The 10,777-nt window shown below is 54.7% G+C and overlaps 1 protein-coding gene across 1 annotated transcript; it reads right to left on the bottom strand.

The window, feature by feature from the left end:
- Positions 1-5,927: 5,927 nt before the first annotated feature.
- LOC137447133 (caltrin-like protein 2) lies at positions 5,928-6,821 on the bottom strand. The gene is made up of 3 exons (XM_068150392.1): positions 6,715-6,821; positions 6,389-6,550; positions 5,928-6,199 (listed from the first exon to the last, which is right to left on the bottom strand). Exons 1-3 carry the CDS (start codon positions 6,776-6,778, stop codon positions 6,195-6,197), a joined length of 231 nt encoding a protein of 76 aa, XP_068006493.1. The 5' UTR covers positions 6,779-6,821; the 3' UTR covers positions 5,928-6,194.
- Positions 6,822-10,777: the final 3,956 nt, after the last annotated feature.

The raw sequence follows: 10,777 nt of genomic DNA, 5'->3' as shown, positions 1-10,777 counted from the left end.
AAGAGAAAAAAGGAGGAGCAAAACCAACCAACAACTGGGGGAAATTCCTCTGCTCTGTGCTATAAAGCAAAAAGCGTTTATTTTTATGGCAGTTAGGGGTGGCTGAGCATCCCTGGGAGCTGCAAGACAAACATGCCCAGCTTCATCTGCTCTGGGCATGCACAAGCTCAGCTCATGGCGGCTGCTGGGCCCCAGTGGGGTGCAGCACACACTGTGGAGGAGGGCTGGCTCCTACATGGGGTTTTCTCTGCCTGTCACTGACATATAATGATCAGGGTGAATTTTCATTTCCCTTCTGAATATATTTCTCAGTCAGCCCCATGCTGTGAGGGTATTCAGTCCATCTGGCACTGTCTCTGCACCAGAGCTTCATTTCTGCACTGCCACAGCAGAGAGCTGAGCCCTGTTTCCCCAAAAAAGCAGCTCTCAGCACTGGAAGGTTTGCTCAGTGTCTCCTGGGCTGTGGGGGGAAGCTGAGGTATGAGTGGGAAGAGAGGCACGGAGCTGCCAGGGCTCTCCCTGTAACATCACAGGCCAGAGGAGCACTCTGGGAAGGGGCTGGGAAGGCACAAAGTGGAGACACCTCCATGCCCACTATTGCAGCTCAAAGCTGCATCTGGAAGCAGCTGCAGGAAAGTGAAGTTCACCTTCTGGGCTGCACCAGCCATGCACAGGCTTGTGCTGGCAGCACAGCATCCTTCAGAGGGGACTTGGCTGCAGCACCAGTGGTAGTCGAGGTGAATTTTCCATTGGCTGCATGAATTCAGATGTGACAAGCCTGACTCTCCCATTAGCTGACCAGAGCTTCTTGGCCTGACTTCTCACTGACACTGGCAAGCCATGGCAGGAAAGAGAGAGTCCCATTTTAAGGCTCTTTCCCAACAAACTGAGGAGCAAGGGCCCATACTTGGAGCAGCCAGGTTTGCAGCCACGCTTGGAGGTCACAGCTCCCCGCAGCAGGGGCCAGCACTGCCACCCTTCCTGAGCTAGCCAGCAGTGATGTGGAGAGGGGGAAATCAGAAAATCAGGTCAGCTGGAAACGCCTCTCCATCCCTTCCTTTCATGTCACCCCCATCTCCCTCTCTTGAGGAAGGCTGCCCCCACCGAAGCCCGGGGGGGAATTATGTCAATAACCACACAGCAAATCCTCCACGTAGGGACGGCGGGGGGTGGGGTGGGGGTGAAGCCTCTTGCCGTGGTCTCTTCTGCAGTCTGGAAGCAGCTAGCAGAAGCAGGGTGAGTCTGAAGCCAGCAGCCATTTCAGTACTGCAGTGAGTCATCCCAAAAGGCGCTCAGCTTGTGGCAGCTCCCTCCCTTGCTTCCCTCCCTTGCTTCTTTCTGCCTTTTTGGTTGCTTTTTTTTTTTTAACAGCTGATGTAGCAATAAATTTAAAAAAAAAAGAGGGGGAAATATGCAAGAATATAACATGTCTGCAGAGCTCCTGCAATTACAAAAAGAAAACCTTCCAGCACTTTTGCCTCCCCTTGGACATCCGTTGCAAAAGGTGGGAGACGCTGGGTACCTGCTGTGTGGGAGGGTGGGACGGGGCAGGACAAGCACCTGCGGGCAGAGAGGATCCATGGAGCTGGCTGTCAACAGGGAGACAAGCACAAAGAATTTCCCAAATAGTCCTTTACAGAGGGAAAGAGCTAAATTAGGTCATGAAAGCCTGCTGTTGCATTTGACAGTGGCAGAGATGTTTGGGCTTTCCTTAACACTCTTTTCCCCTGATGGTTTCTGTGCTCGCTGATGTGCTTTTCCACCTCTGGGCTTCTGCAGTCTCTAGGAGGGGATTGCTTCAGCTGGAGGGGTTTGGGCCTCTGTTTCCCTTGCTATGAGCTGTCCCTGTGCAGCCTTTCATCTCCCTGGAGCTAGCCCATGGGGTGACAGGAAAAGAAAGCCAAGCAGCGATGGCAGCGTTTCATCCTCTGAGCAGGAAGGGACCTGGGGGGTCCCTGTCCCCACAACCCTCATCTTCTTCCCAGAGCCATAGAGTGTCTGTAGGTGCTGCTGATGGAGGATTATCAGCCTGCTCCATGCTGGAAATTATTTAACCAACCTCTTCCAGACGCTGGAGCCCTCAGATGCACCCACAGCATCCAGCCCCCTGCAGGAAAGTAACTGTGGTGGGCGCAGGACAAGCTCTTGGCGCGTCGCCTGCCTGCAGCCCACGGCTCTGACAAGCCTGCAACTTTTCTGGCTTGGAGCTTTACTGAGCCCACGGGGTGCCTAAGCCAGGAAAGATTAATGAACATTCACTGAACTTGCTGGAGAGCTTGGCTGGTGGTTGGGCTCTGAGGCTGCAACCAGAAGCCTGAGAGAATTTGGAGAGTTGCAGCGCAGTGGTGGCTATTTTTTATATAGATGGAAAACCTCTGGAGGGGGATCAGGGAGATGCTGCAGTTAAGGTCAGGCCCTTTAGAGCAACGATTTATATCTGGAGAGTTTCCACATGCCCTGATGACATGCACTGACTGCATCTTACAGCAACTTGCAATCTTCTTAGCACTGCATCCCCTCCCTCCATTCTGTCTGTGTCCCAGGGTGTTTCATTGTCCTCCAACACCCAGGACACACCCCCACAATCAAATCCAACAGAACCATCGGCCATTCCCATGCTCATTGTAAAACTGCTGGAGCATCTCAGGCCAGGCAGCCTTCTCCAGACTGTTCCCATCAGGGCTGGGAGCCACCGTGGGCAGGGATTCCTGCATAAGGGATGGCAGCATGGTGTCAGAGAGATTAACAGCGAGACCTTGGGCTGTTCCCTGTCATCTTTGGTAGCAAGAGAGGGCACAGCTACCTTGTCTCCAAATCCTTGGAGCAGTAGAAGGAGCATTTGCATCCCAAGAAAATATCCATTGGTGGGCAGACCGTGCTGGGATGCAGAGTGGCACCCAGGCAGGAGCTCTGTGTGGCTGGGTCCTGGATGGAGCTTCCTGATGACATTTCAGAAAAAAAACCCTATTTTCTATTTTTAGTGAGCAGAGTGAAGAGAGCCAGGGAGGCAGCACGTGAGCTCTGAGTGCTGTCTCAGCCCTGTGCTGGAGCCTGGAGCTGATGTGAGGAGCAGTCGTGCATCTCACAGCAGCAGCAGCCGCCAGCCCCGTGCTCCTTAACCTGATCCACTCACAGCAACTTCTGAAGCAGAAAGGTCTTTGGGAAAGGGACTGCTGCCTGCTTTTGGTCTCTCTCAGGCAGGCTCCACCAGGGTGTTTGCTCTGATTTGTACCACACCTCTGATTCGTGCCTGGAAGGCCCAACCTCTGCTATTGCCCGTGCAAGACCCATGGCACAGCGCTGCTGTGCTGCTCTTGCCCATCTCTGCCTGATTAATGTGAAACCCAGCTCCATGAATCATTCATGAAGCTCTATTTAGCATAATGATTTCTGACATCCAGTGCTTGGGAACAGCATTTTGGGACAGACCAGTTGTGACCAGTGAACTCCAGAAACAATGACCTGATGTTTACCCCATCTGAACCGGGAAGGTGCAAAAGGGGAGGGAGGGGAGCTGGGCCCCCTTTGGAGGGAATCACAGGTTGCTCTCTAATTAGCCAAATGTGTAAAAGCTAAATATTGACATAGCTTTGCAGTTCCCTGTGTCTTGCAGTCACATTGCATGTTATTAACCTACATAGCTGGGAGGGAAAGGAGCATCTGTGTGTGTGCCTTGGCACAGGCAGGGCGGAAGGAATTCCCCTGTGCCATGCTGCTGGCGTTAATGGGGAGCTGGTGCCAGTACCCAAAGGAGCTGGGAAATGGTTTTCCCTCCAAAACTGGAGCAAGGGAGTGGTAGAAGTTTGTCTGGGCTGCCCTGTAGCATAAATAGAGCACCCTCCTCTTCCATGGCACTTTGCTGGGGGAGAGTCTCTCGGCAGGTGACTGACCTCGCTGGGAGGGGGTGTGCAGGTACCCTGGTGTCTGTGCTGGTGGGTTTGGGGGTGCTGGTGGATTTATCACCCTGACCTTGCCCAGAGCGTGGGTGAGGGCTGTGAGCTGGGATCTGAGCTGCTGTTTGGTGTGTGTGAGCAGGGGCTGGTGTAGGGCAGGTGTCTATGGGAAGTGCTTTGCTCACTGCTGGGTACTTGAGTGAAGATCTTGGCCAAATTCCCAGCACCAGACCTGGTGGGCTCAGCCCAGGAGGAAATGCCACAGCAGGGAGTCCTGAGCTGTGGTAAGGTCACGGGCAGAGAAAACAAACCCTTCCATCTCCTGGCTGCTCTAGCCCTGGGGAGAGCAGATGACATGGGAAGAGCAAGCATGGAAACATCTCTCTGGCACAGATCTTGCTGCTTTTCCTGCTGCCCCACTGGCCTGCACCTAGGACACAGGAATTGTCTTCCCTGCCAGAGACTTGGATCCACAGGATCTTAGGTCAAAGCACACTGCCAGGAGCTCACTGCAGTCAGTGATGCTGCTCTGTGTGTATTGTGTGCACTGCCCAGCTCCTCCTGGGTGGGTGCTGGCTGCAGGGGTGGGTCCAAGGGAGTCTAATTCAGTGTGATGAGAGCTCCCCAGTACAGAGTGGTAGTGAGCTGGGTGTTGCTGGGAGTCATGTGGTAGGGACCCTGCCTGGGGAGAGGAGGGCAGAGGATTTGTTGATGAGACTGCAGGTGGATGCACACAGCTGGGGCATTGCCTCAGGGATTCCTCACTTGCAGTGCTCCCAGACAGCAAGCAGCAGGAGGGATGCAGATCAGGGTTGCCCACAGCACCCTCTGCCCCAAAGCCATCTCCTCCTACATGCCTGAGCTGGGTAACAGGGGTGACACAGGCAAAGCTAGATCTGCCTCAGGGCAGGCAGAGGGACCCCTGCAGGCCATTACAAGGAGATGTGGAGGCCCCAGGCAGCAGATTTTAAGGGATGAACCCTTCCTGGGCTGCCGCCTCACTCCTGTTCCTGCAGAGGGGCTGCTGCAGTGGGCACAGCAGCCACTGGGCTGCACAGAGCCATGCCTGGAGCTCTGTGTTTAATCAAACCAATTAGCAATTTAATCTTGTTAACAAGCCAAGATAATTGCAGTATTATCAAATTATCAGGCTGCATGCAAATGCTTGCTTAATGGTTGGTCCTGCTGCAGCAAGGGGGTTGTGATCTCTGACTAAATTGGCTTCTCTGCCCTTGGCCACTGCACCAGCCTGGGCTGCCTCAGGGCAGGGATGGCTGGGGGCAGTGGCTGGGGCTCTGTCCCATGGCCTGTGTGGCACAGGGCTTCCCTCTCAGAAGGGTGGGTTTGGGTAAGGGTGGCAGAGATATTTTCTGCCCCAGCAGGACACTGCACTGGTCAGAAGCAATGTTTGATCTTACACTGAGTTTGGCTGATGAGCCCCCAGCCCTTGTTCTGCCCAGCCCTGCCAGCACTTAGCTGTACCAAAGTTACAGGAACCCCTTTGGAGCTGTTGGGTTTTGTGCTGGCCTGAGGCTTTCCCAGGCAATTTTCTTCAGCTGAGTTTTCCTCACCAGCTCAGTAACATTTGGAGTTTGGGTCTGTGTACTGCCCACCTCCTCTGCCCTCCAGAGGAGTACCCACAGGGAGGCTCTGCCTCCTGCATCCTCCACCCTCCTCTGCCCCCAGTACAGGCAGGGCCAGTCCTCTTCCACAGCCCTGTCCAGCTTGGAATGTGTCTGGGGGGACATGCTGTTCTCCAGGTCCCCTTCTGGCCTTCCAGGAGAGTCTCCTACAGTGTTCCGTGATGTTTTGCTCCTTCCCTTCCCACCACCTCTCCTCCTGGGGTTTGTGTGCCTCTGGATGGATTTGGTCCTACCAGCCAGCCCCTGACCACACTCCAAGTTTGCAGCTGGACTGTTTTCATCCTCTTCCCCAGGCAGAAATTCTGGGGTGAAAGTGATAGGAGCATGTTCCAGGACGGGCCTGGAGAAGGGCAGAAGGAGGTAAAGAAAGGAGTCACACATCAGGAGCATCTGTGGCACAAGCTCTTTTATTTGTCAGAGCAGCAGTGGGGCAGAAGAGGGAGAGGGTGAGCAGCTGTCACACAGCATGGCATGGCAGCTGTAAGGGAGTGGTCCTGCAGCTTGAGTTGGCCCCTGACCATAGGCTGCTGGCTGTTCCCATCCTCCCAGGAGCTGGCATCAGGCAGGACAAGCCTTAGCAGAGGCATGGGCAGCTGGCTGGTGCCAGGGTGGCACAGGGAGGCTGAGAAGGCTCTTGGTCCGTTCTGGGAGCAGCAGCTCACACTAGGGAAAGAGAGAGATAACAACAGGTTGATCCTGGTGCCCATAGTAACCCCAGCCCACGTCTGGCCATCAGTCACCACCCCAGCCCGGCAGCAGAGGGCTCTGGCAGCTGGACACAGCTCCCTGCCCAGAGCCACCCTCACCATCCCCCTGCTCTGTTAGCCAGGGTGGGTGCTCTCCAGAGCCTACCGTAGGAGACGGGGAAGGGAAGAGGGCGTGAGATGCATTTCCTGCCACAGAAGGTCTGGCAGCACTTCTTGTAGCGAGGGCACTGCCGGTCCAGGATGCACCTGTTGGGAGGGTTGAGCATGGCGCAGGTGATGCGGACGGGGGGGCAGGACCAGGCGCTACCTGAAAGAGAAGGGAGATGTTTACTCCAGACTGCTGGAAGCTGAGGAGCCCTGGGGGGGATTATCCCCAGCCAATGCCCCATCCCAGAGGATCCCTGCAAACACAGCTCCTTCCCAGCCCCTGTGCTTTTCTCCCCCCGGACGTCACCCCAGGTCGTTTCATACCTGTTGGCAGCTCGGTGTAGAGGATGAGCATCCCCACCAAGAGGAAAGCGATCACTGTCTTCATGCTGCTGTGTCCCCAGGCGGCGTGGGTGGGGAGAGCTGGGGGACAGCGACATTTAAAGCCCCGGGGAGGCTGGGGGTGGGGAATGGGGCTGATGTTTGTATCGTTTTCCTCTGCCATTGCATGGTGTTTTCCGGGAGCCTTTTGCACAAGATGCAAACAGGATTCTTTGGTTGCTCAAAAAGCAGTTCTGTTGCACCACTGTTCCCTGCAGCCACACCTGGGGCTGAGGGACAAGCCAGACTGCCCCGGGCACCATCCCCCAGGCAGGGTGGAGGCAGTGGAGCTGCTCTCTCCTGGGCAGGGGCATTTCTGCTGGAGACACTATGCTGGTGACCATGCTGTGTTTCTGTCTGGCAGTTCATCGTGTGGGTTTTCCTCTGTACCTGGCTTCCACATGGAACAGCAAACCAAACCTTAACACCTGGGTCTGGGTCAGCATGGGGCTGCCTGTGCCTTCCTAGGGACAATCCTTAAAGGTTTCCCCTGGAGGTGTTCAAAAAAGGCTTGGATGTGGCACTTGGAGCCATGGTTTAGTTGTCAGGAGGTGTTAGGTATTAGGTGATAGGTTGGACTTGATGCTCTCTGAGGTCTTTTCCAATCTGGTTGATTCTGTGAAACCTGCCCCAGCCCTAAAGCCAGTGTGGGGAAAGCAGCTTTGGCTTAGGCAAGGGTGAGTCTTTCCCAAGCTCTGTGGGGGTCATCTGAACCCCAGCATCTTCTCTGGGTGAGCACTGCCATGTAGGAAGCAGGTTGGCTCTGGCAGAAAGTGGCTGGTCCCAGCAGTGTAGGAGCATGAGCTCCACACAGCCCAGTCAACAGACAAACATCCCTGGTGTCACTGAGCCCTAACTCCTGATGCCAGCAGTCCTTACTCAGAAGGCAAAGACTTCACTACCCTTCAAGCCTCCATCTTCTCCTTCCCAAGGAGACTTACACCCTTCTGGGCAAAGTTGTTTTCTTTGGGTGCTCTTGGGCAATGGGAAATTACTCCATTTCCCACCAGTGGGTCAATGTTCCCCTCATGTTGTGCAACAGGTTGCTGGAGCTTTTCCTTGGGATTTCTGGTGCTAGCAGGAACCCAAAATGTGCTGCAAATTGGTGCTGGGAATGCCCCAGGAGGGGAAGGCATCCTGCAGCTGAATGTCCCATGCTCCTGTAATGGTCAGGCTGGGACAGTCCCTGATTTCACAACTGGGCAGGGCCAGGGGCTCCTTGCACAAGTCCAGGCATCACCCCTACGTGCTGCAGGCAGCCCTGAGCCTGCTGTCATTGTTCTGCCCCAGCCCCTGGAGCCTCTGGACCTTGTCTTACTGGAGAACTGTTAATTATTGTCCACTTTCCCTAATGATTCTGTGGCTGCTTTTATCTCTTTGTAATTTATGAAATAAGCAGGAGAGTATTTGGCCAACCCAAACAGACTTTCTGGGCTGTGCACCAACAATTTAGCTCTTTTAATGAGAAATACAAGCACTGGATTAATTTTTAAGCAATTCTTTGGCATTCAGTTGCTGCCAGGGCTGGAGAGGACAGTGCTGTGCTCCCAGCTGGTGCCAGGGTCTGCTTGAGGTGTTGATTGGGGCTGTACCTCCAAGAGAGAATACCAAGGAGCAAGGCTTGGATTCAGCTGCAGAGAAGCTGGGGCAGGGGGCAAGGGAAGAGATCCATCTGAAGGATTTTGATGGTGCTTCATCCATAGCAAGTCCAGAGGAGAGAAATCTAGAATCTGATTCTGTTGCAGACTCCCACAGAATAACCCAGCCCAGGGCATTTCTGTGCACAGGACCATCTGGACTCTGTTGCACTGTGCTGTGTGGGCAGCGCCCATTGTCCCAGGGTCCTGCAGATCTGTCCCCATCCTGCCCTGCTCGTGGAAAGCTCTTTGCAAGCCTCCTCCCTTGGCAGCAAAGACTGAGCTGTGCAATGCCAGGGCTGCTGCTGCTGACACTGCAACTTCCCAGCCAGACCAGGGCTCTCCAGTGTGTTTTATCCAGGGATGGCAAAAAGGGAGGCCAGCTGCCCTTGGTCCCATGACTCCAGGTTTGAGAATAGCCAAGCCCCAGCCTTAGCAAGCTCCTGAGCGACACCTTGTGCCCCACCAAACAGCCTTCGCTCCCTACGGAAAAAACTTCTTCACTTTTATTGGAGCAGGCTGCCCAGAGAGGTTGTGGAGTCTCCTCCTCTGGAGGCTTTCAAAGCCTGCGTGGACACTGTGATCCTGTGCAACCTGCTTTGGGTGACCCTGCTCTGTCACAGGGATTGGACTGGATGATCTCCAGAGGTCCATTCTAACCTCCACCATTCTGAGATTCCATTGTTCTGTACCAGGTGATTTCATGTTCTCAGCCTGACACCAAGCATCCATCTATCCGTCCATCCATCCATCCATCCATCCATCCATCCATCCATCCATCCATCCATCCATCCATCCATCCATCCATCCATCCATCCATCTATTCGTCCATCCATCCATCCATCCATCTGTCCATCTATCCGTCCATCCAATCATCCATCCACCCCTCTCTCCCTCCCTGGGTCACAGCTGAGGATGCTCCGTTGCCGCGGGGCTGGCTCCACCGCCGCGGGGTCGCGGGGCGAAGCGGGTGCCCCAGCCCAGCACACCCTCCGCAGCGCAGGTGTCTGGCGCCATCTAGCGAAAGCCGTCAGTGAGGCACTGCTCCCGGAGCCGATCCCGCAGCCTGTCCTGGGGATGCTTCCCTGAAAATCCCACCTCAGCTTCTGCCCAGCTTCTGCTGCTCTTCCCCGTGTTCCCCCGGCCCCACCGCGGCCCCACTGACACTTCGCTATCCCCTAAGGCCACTCCATGCTGCCAACCCCTATCAGGCCTCTCCATTCCACTGCCAGCCCAGCTCCCTTTTGTCTGCTGCTTCCCTTAGTATTTGCCACAAGGAGAGAGAGCCAGATGAGGTTTAATCATGCCCCCAGGGCATGCTGATATCTGCTCTAATCTAGCCTGTGATTAAACCCCAATCTCAGCTCATTGCTTCCAGTGTTTCCCCTCCCTTTTTTTCTACTTTCCCCCCACAATCAGAATATGTTTGTAGGGAGCTGCATACGAAGCAGGGAAGTCCCAGGTCCCAGTTTATTAGGGACCTAGGGCTGACAGGAGGGCTGTGGGGCTGCTGGCTGGGATATGCATAGAACTGATCAGCACTGCTTTGTTTGCTGGCCCAGCAAACAGAGACAATGAGGCTACTAGTTGATGCCAGCTGGGACAAGAACCCTTGCCCACAAGCCACATTTAACTGGGGAACCACTGATATCCATGACTCATGGAGAGAACTACTCCTGGCCTTATAAAGTGAACACCTGAGCACTTCCCAGCTCCTCTCCCCAGAACAGTCCCAGTGACTGCACACCCGAGCCCAGGACCTGCTTTCAGTCTCCTTCTCCTTGGCGCCAAATTTCAGTCTTAAGCACACAAAACTTTGCCATATTCCAGCTCTGATCTGCTAGGACACAAGTAATAGCATCATAGAATGCCTTGGTTTGGAAGGGACCCTTGAAAGTCATCTTGTCCAACCCCTCTGCAGTCAGCAGGGACATCTCCAGATCTGGTTCTTCTGGGCCCCATCAAGTTTGACCTTGAATGTCTCCAGGGAAGGGGCCTCCATCACATCCGCGGGCATCCTGTTCCTGTGTTTCGCCCCTTTCATTGTGAAGAATTTCCTCCTTATGTCCAGGGTAACACTACCTCGCTCTCATTTAAAACCACTGCCCCGTCCGTGCTCAGTGGTGCCACCGTGTGTTCAATTATCGGCAGAGCAGCTGCGCCGCGGCGTGTGCCGCCCCTTCAATGCTTGGGTGCTGCCGTCTTGTGTTCAATTGTCGGCACTGCAGCTGTGTGTGGCGTGTGACGCCCCGTTTGTGCTCGGTGCTGCCACCGTGTGTTCAATTTTCGGTACTGCGTGTGCCGCCCGTCATTCCTCGGCGCTGCTGCCTCGTCTCTAAATGCCATGAATGCTTGAAATGCCTGAAAAT

This window comes from Melanerpes formicivorus, unplaced genomic scaffold, assembly GCF_026170545.1.
Source record: "Melanerpes formicivorus ecotype bairdi unplaced genomic scaffold, bMelFor1.0.p_v2 SCAF_19, whole genome shotgun sequence".
In the NCBI taxonomy this organism is placed as follows: Eukaryota; Metazoa; Chordata; class Aves; order Piciformes; family Picidae; genus Melanerpes; species Melanerpes formicivorus.
This window is presented reverse-complemented; position numbering and strand designations above follow the sequence as displayed.